Source organism: Manacus vitellinus, unplaced genomic scaffold, assembly GCF_001715985.3.
Source record: "Manacus vitellinus isolate BGI_N305 unplaced genomic scaffold, ASM171598v3 scaffold_10_pilon, whole genome shotgun sequence".
Taxonomy (NCBI): Eukaryota; Metazoa; Chordata; class Aves; order Passeriformes; family Pipridae; genus Manacus; species Manacus vitellinus.
The window spans coordinates 18114243-18138971 of NW_021938838.1; the positions used below are offsets into that span (position 1 = coordinate 18114243).

The following is a 24729-nucleotide window of genomic DNA, read 5'->3' on the forward strand; positions in this document are numbered from 1 at the left end:
AGGTGTTGAGTTATGGCAGCGCGATGAAGCGCGGTGCTGGTTCCCGGTCTGTCAGCCCGGTCTGTCGGGGGATGTTTTTTGTCGGGGAGGAGCGCTGGCACCTCTGACTGCAACGAGACAGGCCCCGCGTGTGTCGACAGGGACACGGAGAAATTAGGAGTTATTAAAGCTGCCCCTTCCTGAGCCCTGCCCGAGGGTTCTGGTGGGTCAGCTGGGGCTGCACCGAGCCCTCCTCACACTTACAGGGCAAGCTGGCAGAGCTCCTTCATCCAGAATGTGCTAAACCCACAGCTACTTGCTAATAACGTGGATTAGAGTTCATTTTTAATAATCCTCAGAGGCAGTTACTATTTGTTACATAAACGATCAGAAGTGGGTATGTCCGTGGCCAGGCTGCTTGTTCTCTTTTTGTAGAAGTGTTTCTGTAACATTGGTGCTTGCCTAGAGAAATGTAGGAAGTTGAAGTTTAAAAGTTGCTCTGGTTACTTCAAATCTATGTATTTTAATTAGCATAAGTACGATGTTAAAAGCTAGCAAAATTCCAAAACAGTTTACACGTCCTTTGTAGCTAGTACTTTTTTTTTTTGAAGAGTCTTAAAGGGACTTCAGAGATGTGCACAGCGTGAGGATAACGTCTGCTGCATTGTTTATTTAAAATTAGAAAAAGATACAAATTTTCACCAAATTTCCACCAAATTTCTTGGGGTTTTTGTGGGTGTTGTTTTGTGGGTTTTTGTTTTGTTTTGTTTTTTGTTGCTCAGTCAGACCTTCGTTAAAGCTTTTGTTATTTAACAGAAATAGCACAGTTCTTATTAAAATGACTAATAAGATAATAAAAGATTATGTAAACTCCAGAATTGAAATGAGAACACTTCTTGTAGTTAGACGTGGGTGATGCCAGGTTGAAAGTTTAGTAGATTTCTGCTTTCCATGACTTCTAGAATTTCACTGTCTGGCTCTTCTTTTCAGCTGGAATGTTTTATTCCTATTCCTTGCACAACTGACAGTAGTGGAAGTTGAGAAACATGAGAGGTGGGAAGCTTGTAAGGTATTCTGCTTCAGTGAACCCATAAGAATATAATGCTGCTACTTTAACTATTTCTGTGTTTTACTTCCTACTCGTGTGTCCTTTCCTTTCATGTTTGCTTTTGGTTCTTGCTTTTTGCTGTTCTTTTCTTTTACTTTTTGTTTCCCCATGGCCTGTGTGTGTGTTTGCTGTCTGTATCAAAGCACTGCCACTGACCATTGCTGCGTGACCTTGTCTGGAAACTGCTGCTCCCAAGGCTGGAGTTGGGTTTGTTTCAGCTCTTCTGTTGTGAAGCCATTTTGTTTATCATTCTCAAGAAATTCTGGAGGACATAGAAAGTTTCCTTCACAGGAAGGAATCAGATCAGCAAAGCTGATGTCTGTCCTTCTGGCTGTGGGAAAAACCTGGTAGCTGTCATTTGGTTCGGAGGTGCCAAGATGTAAATTTTCCCTTTTGATCCAAATAAACCTCTTTCCCAGCTGAAAACCTCACCCTGAGAATTACTTAGCAATCCAAATGATAGGCACAGGAAGTTTCCTACAGGGAGTTCAAGCCAACTGAACCACTTCTGGGTTTTTTTCTGATTTTCCCATAGCTTCCCAACAGTTAAGAAAAAAAGCATTTATAAAACTTTCTAATAGACCTTAGTCTCTCACCTGTTTTTATTTTGACAAGAGACAAGAAAACCAGCAGGGAATGGCTGTTCTTTCTTCTGAGCCTCTGACAGTTTTGAGAGCTGAGTGCTTCAGAAAATGCTGGTTTACAGTGCTCTTGTGGTTTGATTTGATGGTCTAGAGTGAGACTGAGAGTGAGCAAAACACATACTGCAAACTGTAAGCTTATTCAGTAGCTGTGGAAGGTACCTGATTTATATGTAGAAAACTGTTCTTGACTGCTGACTTCTTAGTATGAAAGGGTTTGAAAATGAGAGCAAAGAACTTGCAACTCAGCCAGTAGAAGTTTTGTGTTTGCAGAGGTAAAAGAGTATTTTTTTGGGCTTGTCCTTCTTAGGTATCTGCCAGGTCTGGTGTGCAAAGCTGCCTATAACTGTATTTCTGGTAGTAAACTAGGGCTCTCTGTTTCCCAGTTCCCAGTAACATAGCTCTGAGTCGGGTAACTCCACTTTGTCATGCCCCATGTCTTTATCCTACATATTTCCATTTAAAGGGCATAAGGGCCCCTCATCAGCTGTGCCAGGGAACCTCTGCTTCAGAGCCCATGTCCTCTTATGGTTTTTGGGAGGATTCAGGTATAAAACATGAAGAAAGACTGTAGGATGGTGGTACAGACCCAGACTTTTCTATACAATGTACCCTCAGACACTCCTTTCACTTGTGGTGATAATGGTTATGCAGAGTATATTCGTGTACTTTCTTTGGAGCAAGACAAAACATTTTAATTCTCATGCATATAATTTTGTGTCTTAATCACTGATTAATTTCTTCTCAGTCCTTATGACTGTATTACTATGGTTACCAGAATAGCCGTGCTTTGAAACCACGTGAGGAAATGTTGTGCTGCTGTTGTTGCTGTGATCCAGGGCTTGTCACAAACGGATGTGCTGCTCCTCAGAGCAGGAGTTAGCAGAGCCCTGCTGTTTCCTGGGGCAGGATGGCAGTGCTGCTCCTAGGTAGGCTTCCTGACCTGTGGGAGTGAGCTAGCGCTGTGAAACACAGGAAATAATTACATCGTCATTATCAGAGAGCAGATGTTATGGGCATTAATTGTGTCATAAAATCAGTGCTGTTAAGGTCCTCTGAACATCATGTTAATGCTTTAAACACAAATCTGTGGCTCAAGTGTGTTTCTTCTCAGGCCATAGCATACTTGTGCTGCCATTTAGTCGCCCTCCTCTGTGTGTTCCTGAAAGCTCTTAGCACCATGACCACTTAGAAGGAGGGAGAGGTTGCTGTCCTTGCCCCTGTGGCAGAGCCCGAAGACTTCTGTGACAAGTAACACCAGTCATTCTCTCTGTTCTGCTGGGCCTGGCCTCAGCCTGAGGTCCGTAGCAGTTTGTGCACCTCCCAGAATCACTGTCTGCAAAAAGCTCTGGCTTCAGGAAGGAGGAAATCCAGGCTGTGGACAGCCAGGTGTAAGTCAGGGGAAGACAGCTGTAGGCACCTGGACTTCTGCAGTGTGGTGGTAGTTCAAATCCACCACAAACTGAAAACCAGAACTGGCAAGCTAAGGGATCGTTTTTAGCTTTTTTATTTCCACCTCTTTAGAGGTCCGTACTTTTCTTCCTCTTGTGCTGGTGTAAGTTATTCCAGAAGGTGGTGGGGCAAGGCTCATTGTTTTGTCATGTGTTTGGACAGTGGAGCAGACAATGGGGGCCCACTCTAAGGCATAAATAGTGTTAATTGTCATCTGCTTCCGAAGTGACTGTTGGGAACACAGACAGCTTCTCTTCCTCTCTTCTGTTGTTGATTTTTACTAAATGCTTGCAAACGGATCGACTGTTAAAATATTTAGGACTTAACACATACAAAATAAAGCCAGAGTGAGTGCTTGGACTGGGATGTTGTCAATTAAGTCTTCTGTTAACCTTTTAAACCTTTCTAATTCTTTTAAACATTTGTTACTTTATTAATAGGCTCTCTTTGTAGAGCACAGATTACTATTGAAATGAGAGCAATTAGTGGAACACGCTGTAATTGTTAGAGAAGTACCTTAAAGAATGTATGGGGAAGCTAATATGGAACTACATGTTAATGCTGACCTCTGGAGTAAGAATCACACAGGACAAATTTTTTTTTTGGCAATAACTACTCTTACCAGATCACTCTAATGGTGTACAACGTGGAGGGAGACTTTTGAGTAAGTGAAGAGTCTTTGGAAATTAATTTGCAAGTCGGGTGTGTATTGCAAGTACTGCCTCATCCTGTTTTGATTGTACCAGTAGAGCTTTTTGAAAGCTTCATTGCTTTAGCTTAGTCAAGGCAATCATGTTAGCTTTAGCAGTTGATTTTTAAGGTGACATTTACCTGAGAGGAACAAACTTCGCTTTATTCAGGGGAGATGGATTTGAAGATAATAATGGCATTAGTTATTTTCCAGCAGTTAAGCAGGTAAAGTCACTAGCTGTGATGATGAATGTTTCAGTGGAATTGTTCTTGTCTCCCTCAATGAAAAAAAATCCCACAGAAGACGATTTAGAAGAGATTGGCAGTTTTTGGTAGCATGTTTGACAGATACTAAACTAACATCGTGTGTTGACTTTGTTTTAGCTACAATGAAAGATAATGGTTGATTACATGATTTGCTTGTGTAGATGAGCAGAATTTTGTTGGAAAACTGCTATGCATTTCTGTTAACACCCCAGCAAACACCTAGAAATGGTTAACTACTGACTGCCACCCTGTGCCACTGGAACCTGTCTGAACATTCTTTTTCTGTCTTTACACAGTGAATCTCTTCCTGACTGGGAAAATCGAAAGTTCTGTTACCTCACTAGGTAAGACATACCTTTCCTATTGTATTTACTGTTCTTTTGAGCTGTTACTGTCTCTTCCCACACAAAGAGATCTTTCAGTGAAACAGTATGACCTTTGTTTGAGAGAGACTAACAATGACAATTTAGGAAGTTTAGGACTTTTAGGTCTTCCTGGGGTTGTAGACTCCAGCAGTGTCACTGTGCTGGAAAAGAATGGTACATGCTGATATGTTCAGGGGAAAACTATGTTTAGAACATGTGTCTGGGAATATCAAGCCAGGGATAGTGGCCCATTCCTCGGGGAGCTAAAACAAGAATATTAAAAAAGTCTTATGAATGTTGACTTGGAAATTCAACCAGAATTGCAGCACCTGGTGTAATTTCCTTCTCTGTGACAGTTCTGTGACTTACTGCAATCAGGGTCCCCTTAGTGATAAGGGCCCTCTTCTGCCTGTCAATCCACAATCACGTGTGTAGGCTCACTTTGTGCCCAAAGAGGCTGCAACTTAAATTAAAAAAGCCAAATAAGGGGAATAGTAGGAAAGGATATGGGGAAACAAAAATAATTCTAAGGAGGTAGATCAATTAAAAAGGTTTAAATCAGAAGGTAATGATTTTATGATTAGGTAACTTCCTTAAATTTAGCTTAAAGGAAGTGTGGATGAGCCATGTAGGACATGTGTTGTTTGCCACACAGTATTTTCCATTCTTGCATTGGAAAAAATGCAGAGTGTCATCTGTGTCATAGTCTGTTCTGTCTGAATGGTTCTTTGGCTTTTGATGGAGTTTGGCATCTGTTGGCTGTGTGATGTATGAGTTTACAAAGTGTAAACTAAGTAATTATACAGTGGCTGGCCTGGACTGGTGATGCTGCCTTGGCCTGAAATATGTAATACTTCATCCAGTTGGCTCTGCTGCTTTCTAATGCTGATTTTTTTGCTAGAAACAGAGCTGTAACATCTGGCTTTTATTCTTTCCAGTATGCTGAAAACCTCAGAGTACTGTAGCCTTTGTGCTTTCTTGTCTTCATCCAGTTTGGAGTTACCTTGTCTCCTGGCAGTTTAAGTGGAGCTGGGGACAAAAATGATCATGAAAGGTCACTGCAATGGTGTGACCCACGTGTAGCTTCTCTCACCTGTGCACTGGAGGATGGCAGGTTAGGCTGGTACAGTTGTAAGTTGCCAGGGATTGTCTCACCAGGAGATGTTCCTGAGGAGCCCAGATAAAAGTTGGGAGGAATGTTTGCTGACCTAAACACGTCCTGACAAAGCAGCTTGCTGCAGAGTTGGGCTCTGTGATAAGCTGTCATGCAGTTTCTCCTCAGAAAGCAAATAACAGCAGAAATGGTGAGTTCTGGAGAAGGCAGGTGGAGGCACCATCTCGGCTGTGTTTAGAGGTTGTAAGTACTCAGTGCCTCTGAGCCAGGCAAGCTGCTGCTGCCTGGGAGCAGTGCTGTCCCAGAGCCCCCATGCCCTGGCTCACAGGGAGCTGGTTCAGCCTGTTGATCCAGCAGTGTGAGCTCAGACTTTGTCAGCTCAGCGAGGCAAACCCTTGGACTGTGTCTTCACTGGCTCTGATCAGGGGCAGGAGCAGCCAGCTGGAGACTGGGCAATGTACAGTGGAGCCTGAAGTCCTCTTTTTCCACAGGAATAAGGGACCTGCGTTAAACCATGTGCGCAAACCCTCCTTGGGAGACCCTTTTGAGAACTTGGGGAGAGTTTCCTGCTGACTCCAAGGCAGCTACTTGAGGAAATGTATATTGCCAAGCATTTGCTTTCCTTGTGGCAGGTGCAAACCATCTTTTATCCCGGAGCAGATGGTTGGGATGTGTCCCCTGAGACTGGGACAGACCCTGGGGCATGGCAGAAGTGTGAAGCTGCAGGATTTGTTTTCTGCTGGGATTATCTGAAAATTTATTCCTGCACAGCACTGTCCTTTGGTGAAGATCAGTGTCTGTTTTGTTACAGGTGCTCTTGCAAAAATAGGAGTAGTATTATTAATATAAAACTTTTGGAAACTTTATTGCATGTATTTGTGCCATATTTAACTGGCAGAGGGAACCTACTGCTGTTCACAGTGGAAGAAATCCATTTGATTATTACAGAAAGAGCCTCAATAAGATTTATGCCTGCTTGACAGAAACTCTCTGAACTCAAATCTCTTCTGGCATTTATTTCAAGTTTGGGATTTTTTTGGTTAGTTGGTTGGTTTTCAGTTTGTTTGTTTTTTTTTTAATTTATGAAAGATTTATTATTGTCTGTCCCCAGAATTTATCTTTTCTCTTAAAACACCATCTCAGTAAGATTTTTAGTGGGTTGGTTTGCCAATCCAGGGATTGATATTATTTTCTGTTTCTCCAGCAGTGCTAAGTGTGGAAAACTTGGCAGTTTGGAGCTTTTAGTAAATTGGGGGTTCACTTTTCTTCCAGTTTTTTGCAGAGAGGCTGCAGAAGGACACAGAACAATGGTTGAAAGTGTGTTATCGCTGCTATTCTTGTGTGTTGTCACTGATGATAAGACCTTCAGAATCCAGGACTGTGCCTTTCTATTTAGGAACTTCCCTTTCCTTCAGATGTCTTGGCAATTTGAACAGGATTTTGTTTATTTTCTTTAAGGAATCACACTGTCATGCTTAAGCCCAGCTTAATAACACAGTACTTGGGCCTGTGTGTGACTCTGCAGACTTCATGGCCAGGGGCTGAGGAGGGAAGTGGGGCCCTTTTATTGATACTGAAGCTCTAAGAGTAAAAAATTGTGCCCTGGTGTGGTTTTACGTTTTGTTGCCAGCACTGAAGGCCGTGTTTAGTACATAAATATCTTACAAAATTTATGTAGGTGAAAGAAGAGCCTCTGAAAGCAGCACTTGGGTACTCCACCTTGTCAGTGCACAAGGAGAAGAGAGGCAGGTGACTGGTTAGGAAGGAGGTCAACTGATATTTGCAAATCCCATAGTAATGAGCACTGATGGGAAAAGAAAGGTGTCAAAAGCAGGGCAATTAAGTAAGGTTTGGGTAAACACTGTACTGGTTTTGGGAGGTGGGGGTGGGGATGTGTCCCCAGTTTGCTCCAACAGGTTTAGAGGACTGTGGACCTATCCTTAAAATAGTGTAATTAAATGTTGGCAATATGAATTCAGATTAGTGGTCCATTCAAATCAGGACCCTTTGCAAGAGCAAAGCAGTTGTCCTTTTGATTTTGAGTCGGGCAAGTTTGAAATGCTTGTTGTGCATCAGAGGGGTAAAGCCTTGGGCAACAATAGCCATTGTCAGATGACCTGCCCAAAATGGCATATAGTGTCAGTGCAGCCCTCACCGTGCTATGTCTTGGGATTTTCACAGCCACAGTTCTTCTGTTGAAAGGAAAAATCTGTTTCTCTTCGTGCTGGTTCTTTCCACACCCCACATTTGTGTCAGATGTGCAGTGCTATGTAAGAAAAAGTGTTCTTTGCTGAAAACCTGAAGTGGGATGTTACAGCAATTCCTCTGCTGACACATTAGGAAACTGGACATTATTGCAAAAGAAAAAATGCTACTTCAGTGTTACTTCAAGAAAACCTGGGATACTTCAGATAACTATTGCTCACGATCTTTGTAATTACTTCCTAAAGAAACAAGTATTTGGGAGAACAATAGCTGTGCTTAACTGGACTGGCAGTGCGTCAATGGAGGTGCTCATGTGGAACCACCAGTCAATGGCACCTTCTCAGAATGGAGCTAAAATAGGCTTTGTGCAATTGTGATTCTGTTCTAGTGCATTTACTATGGATAAGGGATATTAATTCAGAACAGTATTTGGTCCAAGGGCAACAGAAATGTTTGCAGAGCTGTTGCTGGAAGCTCTGGCTAGTGCTGTGTGGTTTATTTGCTATTTTGCTTTGTGCATCCTGTTTCCTTCCCATTTTGGAGTTTTAGTAACCTGGCAGCGAGGAAATGCAGCCCTTTCAAGCTCCTTTATGTGGTTCTCTAGGTCCTCTTTTGCTGCTGTGATATGTTGATGCAGTAACAAGTATTTGGAGGAGCACATTTCTAGACCTAAACACACTGAGAGCTACAGTCGAAAAATCTTGTGGATCTTACATTTGCTTTTATAATTCTGTACTTGCATCTGTGTCTTAGTGTTTTCCTGCACCTAGAGTGGAGCCTCTCTGTGACAACAAAAATGTTCTTGTTTTTGTAACTGTGTTACTGCAAAATGTTTGTTTGGAAAATAGATGTTTTTGTGTATTTATGTAGTCTGTATGCTTTCGTGGCCTTTGAAACTAGTAGGAATTATATGCATATATATTTCAGTGGAATGCCCTACTCGGAGAATAAAAATAATGGCTTTTTTTAAAAAATGTTTTGCCTCAGGTAAGTTACCTCATGCTTTTTATATTCCTGTGGTTCTCACTTGCTGTGAACAAAGAGGGCAGAGCCAGGCCCGGGTTTCCTGCTGGGGACGTGCTGCAGCCCAGCCCCAGGGCCAGCCAGGAGCTCTGCAGGCAGCCCTGCCACCTGACTTGACTGCAGCCAGGCAGCTTTGCAGGCACTCCTTCCCTCCATCCCTCCAGTGCAGCTAAAGCTGACCCCAGCTGGGAATTGGAAATGATGTCTTTATGTGGCTGGATTTCAAGCAGTGCTGCAAACCTGTCATTTATAAGGCAGTTAATTTGGGGGGTGTTTGTGTATGAGGAACCTGAAAGTGTAGGCAACCTTTTTTTTTCCCTTGCTACCTTTTTCAGCTGCAAGAATGTAAGCTTCTGTCAGAAACTGGAATATTTGGCTGCAGTCCACAAGTCATGCTCTAGATAGTAATTTGTTTTAAAAATAGTCTAAAAAATAGTTTTGGAGAATGTTAAGAATAGCTATTGCATTACAGAGAATTTCCCCTCTTGTAGCCTGCTAAGAGTATGTTTTCCCATCAGAACAGCTTTCCAAATTTTCCTTAGAACGTTTCACTTTCATTTTTGAATTGCTTAATTACAAATTATAAGTATTTGATGTAACCTACTGTTTTCCATAGGAAGAACTAAAAGTGCTTTGAAAATGCTGAGCTTTATTTAGCCCTGTTTGCTCCTCTCCCTGTCTGGAAAATTTCTCCCATCTATGTGAGTTCAGAAGGAATTTAAAGTACTTTAGTAATGTTCAGTATAAACATTTGACATCAGAGTCCAGTTTACTTTTTTTGGGGGGGGTGGTGGTATTTTTTTAACCATTACAAACTCTTCAGGTCTGTCATATGGATAGAAGAATAAACAACATGTCCAGGAACATGTTACAACAAAATGAGCTTCTAGCTACTTTACAATGAATATGAATCTCCTTCAGCTGCTGGGTGACCTACCCAGGCTTTGGGGAGCTGGTAAGAAGGCTTTCTGTGTTACAGCCTCTTGGCAGATTGTGCAGTAATATTGATTGTAGCCTTTGGTAGATTCACACTGGGTTATTGATTAGTCCTGCATTGAAGTGCAGGTTGTGTTGCCTACACTTGCTGTGGGTGTCTTAATTAAAAACCAGGGCAGGGAAGAAAGCAGTGAGAGGATAAAAGTGTTGACTCTCATTTGCCTGCAATCCCCAAAAACTGATGAAAGCTCTTGTAGCTGATGGGAGTTGTTGATTAGGCAAAGCATTAACAATATTATTTTCCCCCCTTATTAACAGCTGCTTGCAGTGGAGAACTGGAACAGCACACAGAGAGACGAGGAGTCATCTATAGCCCTTCTTGGCCACTGAACTATCCTCCAGCCATAAACTGCAGCTGGTACATTCAAGGAGATCATGGAGACATGATAACAATTAGGTATGGCTTGATATTCTGTGGAGGTAAAGGGTTGCTTTGCTGAAATGAAAGAAAATGCGAGTTCTTACCTGATACACCAGTGTGAGGTTGTCTGTCAGAGCTGCTGGGTGGTCAAAGTTGATAACACTGGAACATGATTACAGGTTGGGCACCTCTCTCATTTAGAAATGTTTCACTGTGTCCTGTTTCTGTAGGCTACTCCTGACATCCATTATCATACAAGTCACCTGTAGGCTTTTAATATATTTATCTTCACAATGCCCGTGTGAGACTTCATGTACCTCTGATAGATGAGGGGGTGGGAAACAGTGATATATTTATTCACATTAAATAACCCCCTTTCTCTTCATCACTTATAAATAGGAATAGGTAAAGGCTATAAAACCTAGAACAGCCCCAGTGGGATATATAAAATTCTTACAGCAAAAATGGCTTTTTCTCTAACATCTTGAAATGGTGCTATATTTAATAAATAGTCAAAGATACTTATTGTTTATTGTTACTTGTTAACCAAAAGACACTTGCTTTTGTGCTTAATATTTATTTCTAACAAATTAAATAATAGCATTTGTGGCACAATTTTAGCTCAATTCTGGAAAAATACTATTCAATAAAGACTAAAATATACTACAAATGGTTTGTTAAGAATGTTTAGGCTATAATATGAGCATACTGTGAATTTGCTTAATTTCTCTGGGCTAATTGTTGAATCCTCAAACCAAGAATTTCTTGCTTAAAAAAACCCCCAAACCCTAGGAGAGGGTTTTTTTTTTTGTTTTTAGTACTGTTGTATTTGACACCATCTGCTCATTCTTTGCTCAGCTGCTTAAAAGGACTGCAAACCTCTTCAACTGCAGATGCTCAGCAATTAAAAACAAATCTGCCACAGATGGAATAATAGGAGGGCTCCACCATCCGTAGTTCAAAATAGGAACTACTCATCAAAAGTAATGAAGTAGGTACCTGCCAGCATTTGAGATCCACAAATAGAAACAGGCTTTTAAACCCCATTACATTGTCTTGGACTTGGGGAATTTGTTTCAAAGCAGAGATTGTGGGAAACTCTGAGAAAGCATACAAATGAGACACAGGACTTGGCTCTGGAGAATGATACTGAAGTTTGTGCTGTGAAAGCATCTCAGAGCTCCCAGTTAGAATTAGGGCTCTCTTCTGCAAGTGTGAGTGTAGCAGAAGCTAAGGAAATAAAGGAAAGTGAGGTACAGAAACTGGTAGTGATGTGTATACAGCTGAGACGTGTGCACAGCAATATGATTTGAAAGATTTCTCCTTAATGGGTTTGTTTTCTGTCACTGAACACACATCCATATCCTGCCCTCCTCTGCACATGCAAACAATGGGAGCTGTGTGTTTACATCCCAGGGAGTAGTGTTGTGGTGTTACGTTTCTGACTATAAATGTACTTGGGATGACTCACTGCAGCGTCTGAAATTCAAAATGTTGCAGCATCTGAGGGTTTCTTTACAAGGCTGTACCCCTTGTGGTGCCAAGGACATGAAAGAAGCAGCTGACTTGCCCAGGCTAACATGACATAGGCAAGCTGAGAGGGTTCAGATACAAACATTCTTTCCTCTGAGTAGCTGGGTGTGCTTCTTGTCCTGACAGGGTGTTGGTAAGGCCATGCAGCTTTTTGAATTTTCCTAGGAAAATCAAACACAGTTCCTACACTAACATATGGATTTTGAAAGGTTCTGAAAAACCCCATCTCCTTTGTCTTGTGTTAGGCTGAATGCATTTCCTTTGATCTTGAGTTCTTATTGACAGTAAGACAGCAGTGTTATATAAGGGATATATATATATAATGAGATACAGCAGGAGTCATTAAGAGATAAAATTGCAATTGAAAGTATTTTTAATTTCTAAACCATTTGCAGTCGGTGGTCATTTTTTATAAACCTGTTTATTCAACAGCTTTCAGTAGAACAGTGCCCAGATCTCTCTGTGGATGTAAGGTGCTGGCTCCTGTGGGCATGTCCTTTAGCAGCTTTGTCTTAATGCCTGCCTTTCATGTGGGTGTATTGATTTTCTTCCTATCCTCTCATTTCCATGCTTATTGTTTTGCTTTATAGTTTACTTTTTAGAAATCCTTGAGGGAGATTTCCCATGAACAGGAAATCTATGTTCTTCATGCTTATACCTCTCTATTAGTTACACACATTTCAGTCCTTTCTTCCAAGTTTGTGTGTCTGATGGAATGGTTCTGTTGGCACCTGGGAACAAGTCTGTAGCCACTGTTTTCCAGGGCTATGTTGTGTCTCTTTAAATTCAGGTAATCAGTCTTTTAGTTATTGTTTTGGAAACGACTTGATTTTTCCCACCTATTTTCTCTATTTTTATGTTTGTTTTCATGGAGGACTACATAAAATCCTGTAAGATCAGATAAAGATGTCACATGCAGTAACTGCCTTTGTAGCATCCATTACAGGCTTTATAGGTGTATGTTTCCTCATATCTGAGAAAAAGATCAAAATCATTTTTGTTTGGCAGTTGCTGTTAACCTGCTGGTTGTAATAAACCCTGATGCAGGCAGAGTATAAGTTTGTTATTTTATTACTGGAATTTATGGGACTGAGAGTAAAATCTTCCCCATGCTCAGAATTCCGGATGAGAGTATTGAAAAGCAATCTGCTTAGCGAACCACTCAAGTTGTCTCTTATTAATTGAGGTGGGGGAATCACCTTCATTGGCTTTCTCTTCAGTGATTCATGACATTGGTTTTGGAGGAAGGAATTGTCAGGTACCTGACAGGAGGGGGGAGCCAGGTGGGGGTCGGTCTCTCCTCCCAGGCAACCAGCAGTTGGACAAGAGGCACAGGCTCAAGCTGCACCAGGGGAGGTTTAGCTTGGACATTGGGAAGAAGTTCTTTACAGAGAGAATGATCAGACACTGGAAGGGGCTGCCCAGGGAGGGGGTACAGTCCCCATCCCTGGAGGTGTTTAAGGACAGACTGGATGTGGCATCAGTGTCATGGTCTGGGTGACAGGGTGGGGTTGGGTCACAGGTTGGACTCGATGATCTCAGAGGTCTTTTCCAACCTGTGATTCTGTGATTTGTGTCTCAATTTCTGAGTAAAACCAAGACCTGTTCCTGTAAAGGCTTGCTGGTATGTAATTGTGTGGATGGTTAAAGGGGCTGTTTCAGAGCCTGTTTACCAAACTCACAGAGTTTCAGAACTTGACGTTAATTTGAAAAAAAACTTAAAATAGCCACTTCAGTTGCATGTGCTCAGATTTTGAAGAAGCAGGCCCAGTGTCTCCTGCCTGAGGTTATGCAGTTAGCTGGTGCTTGGGAGCTGGGAGCAGAACAGAGCTTTCCTGACTTTCAGATCCTTGTGCTTCAGTGGTTAAGCAGAAATTTTTAATGAGCCAATTAAGTCATCAGTTGTTCACAGTCTGCACTTGTTCTGAGAAGTTGGCAAATAGAAGTAACTTTTCTTGCTTAATTGGCTAGTTCTGTTTTATTTTGGGACTGTGCTCTGCTACATAATGTTTATTCTCCAATTTTTAAAAGGAGGTTAGAGGGCCAAATTGGACATTTACTTTTTCATTTATTTTACTAATTACTTTCATTCAGATTTTGCGTCCCATGTTTGCCCTTTTCCAGTTATTAAGAATGGGGTTCTTTCTTTTTGCTTTAATCTCTAGTCACTCATGCTTAAACTGCCATCAGGGGTGTAGAGAATTCCCTACCTTATTTACGGAAGTACTTTTTTTTCCTAGCTGCTTTCAGTGCAAAGGGTAAAAAGCTTAGCTCTGCTAAGCAGTGAGTTTTGCAGGTAGCACATTTTTCTTGTATGTACAGACTGTCAATGTGTGTTTATGATAATCTGGTTTAATGACATTCTTTTCAAGCAACATAAAATACTTGTCAGTTAATAGGACTTTGTAGGCTACTGTTACTTCATTTGAGTACATAGGCAAGAACTGATATATATGACTGACCCTGTAATTTTCTGTAAGCTCCTGGAGTTCTGCTCCCTGTTGGAGGTAACTCTTTTTTCAGTATCATACCACTGAAAGAAAAATCAGATGAATTTACTGATTTCTGCAGAATTCAGTAAAAACAAGATTTAGTGCTGTGTTTGTCAGTTCACACTGAGTTGTTTTGATCCTCAAAGTCTGAATACTGATGGTGTTTACTAGACAATTCTTGTACTTTTATATAAAAGTAGGGGATTTTTAAAGGAATTAGCTGTGGAAGAGACATTCCAAGAGCAAGATAACTAGAGTAAGTGCTTTTGAATAGAATTTTTCAGAAGAGGCAAAAGCTGCAGAACCTGGTCCAGTAATTTTGGTCATGTATACCAACCTCCTTCCCTCTTCCTGTATTGTTTTGGAGCTCCACAGGCAGCAGTGAGAACAGCCTGAGGGCCAGAGCATTTTGAAGGATTTTCTGTGGTGGGTGTTGTGTTTTGTTGGTGGTGCAGTTCCAGTGCTGGAAATACCACTGCTGGAGAGCTTTTGCTGTCCCTGTGCTGTGAGCTGGGGCTGTGTGCTCTGGGCACGGAGCAGAGCCAGCTTCTCCTTCCCTCCATCATCCACTTGGGATGCTAAAGCAGAGGAGTGAAGCTCTTGGGTGGAGGGGGATGTCTAGAGCAGGTGGGGAAGGCTGTAGTTGAGGAGTGCAAGGGCTGGAGTTCAGTGCCTGACATATGGGTGACATTATGCATTAGTGCTCTGTTTCACTGTGGCTCGATCCTCTGTCTTGTTTTAGTCACAAAAAATAATGCAGCTTTTGGATGCAAAGGGCCTTCCCTCAACAACAACAACCACAGACTTAACTCAGTACTTTTCCAAAGACTGTTTGTATAGTCCTACAAGCACAAGGCTTTGTCCCTTATTTCCACTGCATACCATCATTCCTTCAACCACTGGGTTAATCCTTTTGATAGAAAAAATTTGCATTCCAGTTTGAGAAAGTTCAACTGAATAAATAAATGTCCCTGAGCTCTATTTTGTGGGTAGCAGAATTAAATTATTCTTCAGAAGACTGTAACAGCAGCAGCACTAGATCTAATTACAGATGATGAAAGAAGTGGAGTAGCAGAGGTTGAGCACAGTATTCAGGACTCTCAGCTAAAATAAATCAGTTATATACTTAATGTCAGGAGTAGTATGGCAGAAACTTGTGACACAAAACCTCGTTGTCACGAATGCACAAAGTGAAAAATTTCACAGAAGTGAAAAGTAACTGTATGTATTTCTAAGTGCACTCATATGTATTCATGTTGGTTTGTATTTTTTTGCAAAGGAGTGCTTTTTTTGGTGAGGGCTCATTCAAATATATCATACTTTTGGTCTTGGGTAAAATCACCATCAATTTAAATGAGGAAAAATTTCCTTCTAGTAGGGACAGTATAACTTAAAAAGATGCTGGAGTGAAGTGACAGTGCCTTAATCAAAGGAAAATTTGTTCAAAATACATCTGTTGATTAGTTTGCGTGAGGTGGAACATAATTCCTTTGACTTTGCTTTTACCCTTAGAAGAAGAAATTTTATAACTGCTATGGTATCTATTTGCACTGGATCTAGAATGTATTTCAGAGAAATTGTGTTTATTCAGTGGTGTTTGAAACTCCTGGGCACTTGGGATTAAGATATACTTGGTTTTGTAAAAGAGCTTGTTCTTGTGAATATTCTGTATTGACCCTTTTCAAATACCAAGGCATTTTGTTTCAGTAGCTCGTGCATCTCTGAGAAGCATGAATCTGTTAAACATGGGGTTTCCTTGCAAGTCTGTTCTGCCTCATCACCCTTCTACTCTGTTGGTTTTGTGGCTAAAGTTTGAATTTTTTAGTGGAGAACTGTGGGATTCTGCTCTGAATCTATTTGAGACCCACAGCTGGCACTCAGGAAAATCACTTATCCTCGGTATGCCTGGTCTTCTGCTTTGGAAAGTGGGACTAAAGGTTCTTCCCTTTCCACACCTTTTATAATAAACCAAAAAAAGATGTTTATTAGTAATGTACAATACTAAATTTTCAAGGTGCAAATAAAAGATATTAATTATACTCGACAGCTATTGCTGTCATCTGCAGAAGAGTTTGTAAGCAAGGCATGTGCTTGTAGCTGACTTTTCTCTATTCTTTGTGAATCTTAAAAGTGTTAAACCTTTTGTTTTGTTTTTTTTTCCTAGAAAGAAATGCATTTTATTGTAAGGTATAGGCAGCTTATTATATAGGCAAAATCTGCCCTGGGTGAATTATTTACTTGATAGAAAAAAGTAACTCTTTTTGGCAGAGTGGGGAAAACAGTGGCTGTGGGACCCAGCTGAAGTGCTGGGAACTGGGTAGGATAGGAGAACAATTTGTTTATATTTTTAAGGTTGATCTTGGTACATCTAAAATAATTGCAGAAGTAAGAGATCAAAAGACTTAGTAAATGATCTTGTTTGTATTGCACAAGCAGAAGTTTTTCTACTCGTTCTCACCCCCTCCTTCCAAGTTTTGAATTTCCATTTCTTTAGTGACTGTTCCCTATTCTTAAAAACTTTTGTTCTTGGGCAGATAGGTATTTCTAACACTTTTTCAAAATGTCTTTATGACAAGAAATCCCTACAAACAGTCCTTCAAGTAGAAACCCTAGGTGATGTCTGGTGCCAAAATGAATTTCAGAGTGCAAAGCCAATGTGGTAGCTCAGTGATGCTGCCTCACATCTCCTGTAACAGACTTGATGTGGGTGCCTGTAGTTTCCCTGATGCTCTGTATAATTCCAGTTCATGCTGCAGTGCTTTTCATACACTTTCTTGGCCATTAAAAACGTTTTTTGCTGAACACCTGTGACAGAAATACTCTTTAGTTTATCTTTGCATGGCTGAGTACTTCAATCTTTTCATTCTGACTGCACAGTCATCTAAAACTTCCTTGCAAAATATGCTGGTTTCAGAAGCTTGATGAGATTGCTTATAGCAAAGAATTGAGTGCTGTAGGAATATTTCTTCCCAGCTGGGTGGGAGAAAAAGAGTTAGAAAAGAGAAAAGACGTGTTTCTGGGTGGATTGTCCTTGCCTGCACTTATGTTGTTGGACGTCTCTTAATTTCCATATTAACTTAACACTTTCAGTGCTCCCTCACTTCTTATGCTCTTGCTGATAATTTTTTTTGAGGGTTATTAAGCTGGAGTGCTTGGCAGAACCTACAGCTGCTGTAGGCTGGGTCTCCTGCTTAAATAAATTGGCTAGTTTGTATAGTTGCTGTTCTTTCCCTTTCACCTTCAAAGGGCAGGATCTGGCAGGCACTGACAGCCTTTTGTAAATACACACTGATATCAGAAAATTACCTTTCCATTTATCTTCTTCAAAGACTTTGCCTTTTATGTTTGTGAAAAGTCCTTTGTGGAGGGAGGTCTGTATTTTGCAGCAGCTCTTCAGCCTTTCTGAAACTTCTGTCCAGGTGTTTGCATGGGGCAGGCACAAACTTCCACCAAGTAAATTTTGTGTAGCTGAAAGAGGACATGAAAGAGGACCAAAATTCATTTCTAAGTGGTCTGAGCAGTGTGCCCTTTCCTACTGAGTGTGATTTGCTGTGCAATCTGCTGTTGCCATTGCAGATTACTGAATGCAAATTCAGTCTGTTTCATCAGAGGACAAATACCACGTGTGGTTCCTGAGCCACAAGTTAAGGGAGATCTGGTTGTGTTCAGCATTCTGCAAACAATCTTTGCTCTAGATAAGCTACTACTGAAAAATCACTGGGCTTTGGTCAGCAGAAGGGCTGGAAATTTGACTGTTAAAAGGTTATAGTCTTGTTTGCTCTGCATTTGCATTCCCAGAAAGGGAATATTTTAGTCTTTGAATTAAAAAATAATGGTGTTAGGTTTTAGGTTCCATCTCTACCCCTGTTCTCTTCTTGCTCTCTCCCTGCCTGTCCATAGCTTGAAGAGTGGGTTTGTGTCTCTAATACTTAACCCTTTAGGGTTCTTTGTACTGCTTCCTACTGTTCCTTTTCCAAGGCAGCAGTGACCCCTGTCATCCCTAGTTTCATAGCTGTTAAAGTTGGAAACAACTGCTGAAATTAATCTATCTTCTGTATAATGTATTCTGGAATTTTGCTTTTCCTCATATCTGTGTTTTACGAAGCAGTTTTATTTAAGGACTGAGTAAAAAAGGAATCACTCAGCTTTTGGAGCTACTTGGCATGATGTTTATGCCTGGGAGATGGGTGCTTTTCCAGATGGGGGGATGTGCTTTGTTTCTATATACTCAAGGTACTGTAGATGTTCCATTGTCTTTGCATGTGATGTCTTTATGTCAGCACTGCTTGGCACAGGAAGTCAGCTGTTAGAGTTGTTTTTTTCTCTGTTTGGCTTTGTTCCACATGCATGGCCTCTCTGTGACTTGTATTTTTTTTTGTCCCTAACAGTTTTAAGAACTTTGACTTGGAAGAGTCTCAGAAGTGTGCAGTAGACTGGTTGATGATCGGCCCGTCTTCCAAGAGGGAGGAGTACAAAGTGTGTGGCTCTTCCATTCCTCCGTCTTTCATCTCTGCGAGGGACCATGTTTGGATATTTTTTCACTCAGATGCATCAAGCTCAGGACAGGCTCAGGGATTTCGCCTTTCTTATATTAGAGGTAAAATCTTACAGCTTTTTTGCCTTCTCCTATACTCCCTCTGGCAAAACTTGAAGATGGTAGTATTATTTTTTTCGTCAGGAGTCTTGGGCCAGTCTTGATGACTACAAACTGTTAGCATGGTAACACTAATAATATTTGCACTGGGCTTTTAAGCAGTGTTCCTGAAGTGTGCTGGCCTGACTGATTGACTTGTGACATGCAGGACAGTAGACATTAAAAAATTCCATCAGATATCTGCAAAAGTTTTGATCCTGACTTCTTTCTTCTTGTCCTCTTTCACAGGAAAGATAGGTCAGGCTGTGTGCCAGTCGGATGAATTCCGCTGTGCAAACGGGAAGTGTATTCCCAGCACTTGGAAATGCAATTCCATGGATGAGTGTGGTGATAACTCGGACGAGAGGAACTGCACTGTCCCTCCAACAGACCCTCCCTCCAGCATCTGCCCCTCAGGAACGTTCCAGTGCAGTGCTGCCCACTCCACTAAATGCCTGGTGAACGAGCTGAGGTGTAACTCGGTCAAGGACTGCAGCGATGGCTCGGACGAGGACAATTGTCCTGATCTCTCCTGTGGCAAAAGGCTGGGTAATTTTTATGGCTCTTTTGCTTCCCCGGATTTCTTCCGCGCCGACCACAGCAGGTCGGACCTTCGCTGCACGTGGTACGTGGACACGCAGGACAACCGGCACGTGCTGCTGCAGCTGGATTTGCAGCTGGGCTACAGCGACTACGTGAAGGTGTACGACGGCATCGGGGAGAGGGGGGATAGACTCATGCAGACGTTTTCCCACCACAACAACAGGCACTCGGTGAGCGTGGAGTCGTCCAAGGGCCAGCTCACTGTCTCGTACCACGCCCGCTCCAAGAGCACTGGCCATGGGTTCAATGCCACCTATCAGGTGAAAGGCTATTGCCTCCCTTGGGAGCACCCCTGTGGGAGCGACGAGGAGTGTTTCACCGACAAGCAGCACTGTGATGGCTGGTGGCACTGCCCAAATGGCAAGGATGAGGAGAACTGCCCTGCCTGCCAGAAGAACGAATACCCTTGTGAGGGAAACAGTGGGCTTTGTTACTCCATACTTGACCGCTGTAATAACCAGAAAAACTGTCCAGATGGCTCAGATGAAAAAAACTGCTTTACTTGCCAGCCAGGGAACTTCCACTGTGGGACAAATCTGTGCATCTTTGAGACTTGGCGCTGTGATGGCCAAGAGGACTGCCAGGATGGAAGTGATGAACACAACTGCCTGGTGATTGTTCCCAGGAAGGTCATCACAGCTGCTCTGATTGGGAGTCTCGTGTGTGGCTTGCTGCTGGTGATAGCGCTGGGTTGTGCATTTAAATTGTATTCTCTGAGGACCAGGGAATACAGGTAAGCATCTTGCTTTGGTGATGCTTCCATAGCTGGGGTGGTTTTTTCCATTTTTTAAAAAGAGAAAAAAATTGATTTCTAACCAGAGAATTTGCAAAATACTGTGAAATCAAATCCAAGGACTTGCTGACAGCTAAATAGCAGTCACTGCATTAGGCTTAGAGAAGAGTATTAAGATTCTCAGAAGTAGTGAGGGAAATGTCAGCTCTTCTGTGATCGATGAGAAATACACATTTATTGTGCAGCATGGCAGAATCTGTATCTAACTGAATCTGTCTTGAGTAATTTCCTCTTCTTCCTCTCCTTGCAACAAACTCCTTACCCCTACTAAAATCTGAATGTTGAACTGCTACAGTGAAGTCTTCACTGAATCTGAACTGAACCACCTCTAACCCCTCCCCTCCTTAGTCCTTAGTTCTGCTAAAAGTGATGTCTGCAGTGTTGGGGCCTGTTCTGGGCAGCAGTCTGTGGTGCAAGCTGTGCCCCTTTCCCTGGTCCTACGTGCCTTGTTGTATGTGCAGTGTGTGTTTCTTTGCCTGTGTCAGATGTTTGTGCAGGTGTAGTTCTGCCCTCTGGGAGAGTCATAAGGGACTTTCTGGTTCCCATCTCTTGTCGTGAGCACCAGCTCTGTGCCCTGCTGCTGGCACTGTTTGTGTGTTAAGCAGTGTGCTTTACATTCTCTCCTGATCAGATGTGCATGATGAAAGAGCTGGAAAACAGCCCCTGTGCTATGTTGGGAGGATGTCCCCTCATCTCCTCAGTGCCTCTGTTCTGACAGGACAGCCAAAGCTCACTGTGGCTGCAAACTGCCCCTGTTGTGTGACTGTTCCCAGGTCTTAGTGTTGTCTTTTGCACAAATAACCTTTGGGCCCTTTGCTGGACAAGTTACTGACCAGTTGAAGAAACTTTCACTGCCACGCAGTGCAACCTGAGGCTGCACCAGACAGTTTGCTGGTTTGATTCACGGGTCCTTATACCCTGTACTGAGTTCTCTTGTTTATTTTCACATCCTGATGAGATTTTCATGGAGCTTAGTCAAAGGTCTGTGGTTTTGCTGCTAGCACCCTTTGGCAGTGCTTTTACACATTAACCTGAGGGAGGCAGGACAAAGTGACTGTTCCTTCTCTTCCATGTTTTCTCTCTGGTTCTGTTTGCAGAGCATTCGAGACCCAGATGACGCGGCTGGAGGCAGAGTTCGTGCGGCGGGAAGCTCCACCTTCCTACGGACAGCTGATTGCACAGGGACTCATCCCCCCAGTGGAAGATTTCCCTGTGTACAATGCATCACAAGTATGCAGACACAAGTGCCAGTGAACATTCCAGCAGCCAAATTACTGTATAAATGACATAGAATCAATCTGGAAGTGTGTTTCGGTCGTGGCTGTGCCAATTATACGGCAGTAATATGAAAATGTGTGTGTGTGTTACATGGAGCTGAAGGACTGCAGTTACACAGCTTGGTGCTGTGGGTAGTTTTGAACATATTAAATGTGTTTGCTAGGGAACAGCAGTGAGATAAACACATGCTCTTTTGTTGCACATCAAGATAGAATGAACTAGAGAGAAAGGTCAGAAAGTGAATAGAAAAAAGGCTTTTCAAGCTGAAGTTGTGAATGTACTTGAAGTGATAAGAAAGTAAGGTCCCTAGCAGTATTTTTGGGAAATTCTGGGATTATTTTCCATTTACAGATACATTACAGTGGCAAGCCATTAAATCATTCTTCTCTGTAATTGCTGAGTTCTCAAAAAACTCCTGTACCCTGTCAGAATTATCCAACTGTGATACAGTTCCTAGTGTGATAAAACACTTGTAGTTTGTTATTCCAGTGGAAAAGTACCTTCCTGGGCAGACAGGTAGAGCTTAAACTCATACAGGAAACACTGTAAGGGAGAGAAGTTGTGGATGTCCCATCCCTGGAGGTGTCCAAGGCCAGGCTGGATGGGACATTGACCAACCTGGTCCAGTGGGAGGTGTCCCTGCCCACAGCAGGGACGTTAGAATGAGATTATCTTTAAGGTCCCTTCCATCCCAAACCAATCTGTGATTCTTTGAGAGTCTTTTGGTACAGGCAGATCTGTCTTTGTTTTTTGTTAGAAAACACGCATTTTCCAAGGAAGCGTAGAGATGGAGCCTGAGAATTCTGGTCAGGTGGAGATATTAGTGGGGGGAACGGGATTTAGGGGAAGTCTTTGGAGTGTGTGTGAAATGATGTTTTGTTCCAACTGTGTTACAGGCCTCTGTGCTGCAGAACATCCGAACGGCCATGAGGAGGCAGATGAGGCGCCACTCGTCCCGGCGCAGCTCGTCCCGGCGGCGCTTGGGCAGGCTCTGGAACAGACTGTTCCACAGACCTCGGGGCAGGGGACAGATCCCCCTCCTCACACCCGCCCGCACCTCACAGACCACACTGGGGGATGGCATCATCAACCGTGCTGATGGCGCTACTCAGAGTCCCCCAGCTTCCCCAGAAGGACCCGGTCAAGAGGCAAATGGCCAAGCCAGGGGCCCACAAGAAGCTGGATGTAGCAGCCTGCAGCCAGAGACTGAAGTCACAGAGCCATCGCCTGCCGGCGTCTCACCCAGCACTTGCACAGCAGCACATGCAGAGCCCGAGGCTGGACGTGCCAATAAACCTCTAAGTGCTGACTCTGACAGAGAGCTTAAGCAACCCAGTAAAGTGGATTCAGGAAAGGCTTTCAGAGATCCTTTGTCTGAAAGCGTTACAGAAACGATCCATGGAGGGTCAGCATCCAGGAGGACTGGCCCAGAGGACAGTAGTTTAAGTGGAAGTCATCCGCTGAGTGAAGAGCCATGTAGGTTACCCTTAAAAAAGTGGGAGTCTGGTTATCCAGACAGCCCTGTGAATGTTCATATCCATGTGGATGGACAAAGCCAATGTTGCCCTAACTCACACCGGGAGGAGCCTTTGGGTGTTCACGCGGCTTGTTGCCATTCTGTGGAAGTGCCAATGTCAGAGCCCTCTGCTCCCCTCCCTGAAATCAATACCAGTGATGATGAGTCTTTACTTGTTTGCTAATAAAAATTTTTGGTTTGGCCCTGTAACTTTTGTAACTTGGTTGTTTCTGTGCCAGTGCACTCTGGTGATGGTGGTATGGCTGCTCTCCACTTTGTCTCTTCAAAGCGCCGGGTTTGATCCCACAGGGAGTGCAGCACGAGGCTAAATGGGACAACTTTATGTCTTGGTTGCTATTCCTGAAACTCCAGTGGGGCAGAAGTAGGCCAGTGTGTGATGTCAGGGGCTAGGAGAGCAGGAATGTGTCACTGTAGTTTGGAGGCATCTCCATCCTCTGCTATCTTTTCTGTACTTTTATTCACTCTGCATTCAGGGAATTAGTGTTTCTTTGCTTTTCTACTGAACTAGAGAGAACTCTGCTGGAACCTGGGGCACACACCAGTCATTGTAACGCTGAGGACTAAGCCAGAAATAACATTGTTGTCTTTTCAGACATAATTTAATTAAAATGTAATAATTTTAATTACAAATACTTAGAAGGAAGTAAAATCCTTTGCAGCTTCCACTTTCTAGAAATTGCTCACTTTCTTTGCTCCCTTCAGAAATGTTTTGATGGCCATATGGACCTTGAAGCATCCACTAAACCCAAAGTTTCTGTATAGAATACCCAGAATGAAAATGAGAGTTTAGCAGTGTTCAGTGTCAGTGGAGTGCACTGAACCCCAGTTGCAGCAATGTTTCTCTTCTGTGTTGCATTCTCTTCATAGTGATGTTGTGAAGGTTGCAGAGTTGTTTGCTCTTTCCCTACCCTCTGTTTCCCCCTCCTCCCTTCTTCTTTTCAGGGACTTTATGCTGATGCCACTTTGAGTGTGCCCTGAAGGACACTGAGGCTTTACAGCTCCTGGCAACTGTAGTGGGAAGCACTGAGCACTTGGTAACTGTCAGGATCAGACTTTTGTTTTAGTTTGAAATAAAATCTGTCTCACGAGTTTCTTTGTAAATCTGCTATGCAGGTGCAGATGTGTAAACCAGTGATTTTATTTATTTTTTATTTTTTAGAGGATGCCATTTTGCTCATTTTTTTTTTTCTTTTAAGGACTGAAGTGGATCGGTGCCATTTTCAAAGCTGACACTGTGTGGATTGTACAACCCTTAAATGTAAACTGGTGCCTTTTTGGGTTTTTAAAGTGTAATTAAAAGCAAGCAAGTTATTTACCTGGAAGAGGGGTGGCATTGCTTAACCAGGGGGCAGTGTGGGTTGACAGAACACTGCTGTGTGGTGGCTTAGTCCTGTTGGGGTGGTTGGGCTGGTGACTGGACCCCCCCTGCTCTAACAAGAGCACTTCTTCAATTCCCCTGGGACTCAGTGACAAACAGAAATGCTTTATATAGGATTAACAAGGAACTTGACACTGCTGTAAGCACCTGGGTCCTCCAAAGCCTGATTGTTGTAGGAATTGAAGTTGCCCAGAGTTATTAACTTGTAAACTTGGGGTGCCCTTTGGCATCTGTGGGCCTGGGCTCTGCTGCCCACAGGACCCTGCTGGCTGTAAAGGCAA

At 42.7% G+C, this 24729-nt stretch overlaps 1 protein-coding gene across 2 annotated transcripts; it reads left to right on the forward strand.

Moving 5' to 3' along the window:
• Positions 1 to 862: 862 nt before the first annotated feature.
• LRP3 (LDL receptor related protein 3) lies at positions 863 to 23259 on the forward strand. 2 transcript variants are annotated; one of them, XM_018086324.2, is made up of 7 exons: positions 863 to 1048; positions 4434 to 4481; positions 10099 to 10237; positions 18615 to 18823; positions 19109 to 20195; positions 21353 to 21485; positions 22430 to 23259. In XM_018086324.2, the coding sequence occupies exons 3-7, from the start codon at positions 10224 to 10226 to the stop codon at positions 23231 to 23233; spliced, it is 2247 nt and encodes a 748-aa protein (XP_017941813.1). In that variant the 5' UTR covers positions 863 to 1048; positions 4434 to 4481; positions 10099 to 10223; the 3' UTR covers positions 23234 to 23259. The 2 variants fall into 2 exon arrangements, with proteins under 2 accessions (XP_017941813.1, XP_017941807.1); XM_018086318.2 differs by having other exon boundaries at positions 864 to 1032.
• Positions 23260 to 24729: the final 1470 nt, after the last annotated feature.

What these genes read in the sequence shown, in the direction of transcription:
- LRP3 (XM_018086318.2), top strand. An exon ending in GGAGACATGATAACAATTAG is followed by an intron (nt 10,238 to 18,614) that starts GTATGGCTTGAT and finishes TGTCCCTAACAG; the next exon opens with TTTTAAGAACTTTGACTTGG. An exon ending in CTGTGTACAATGCATCACAA is followed by an intron (nt 21,486 to 22,429) that starts GTATGCAGACAC and finishes ACTGTGTTACAG; the next exon opens with GCCTCTGTGCTGCAGAACAT.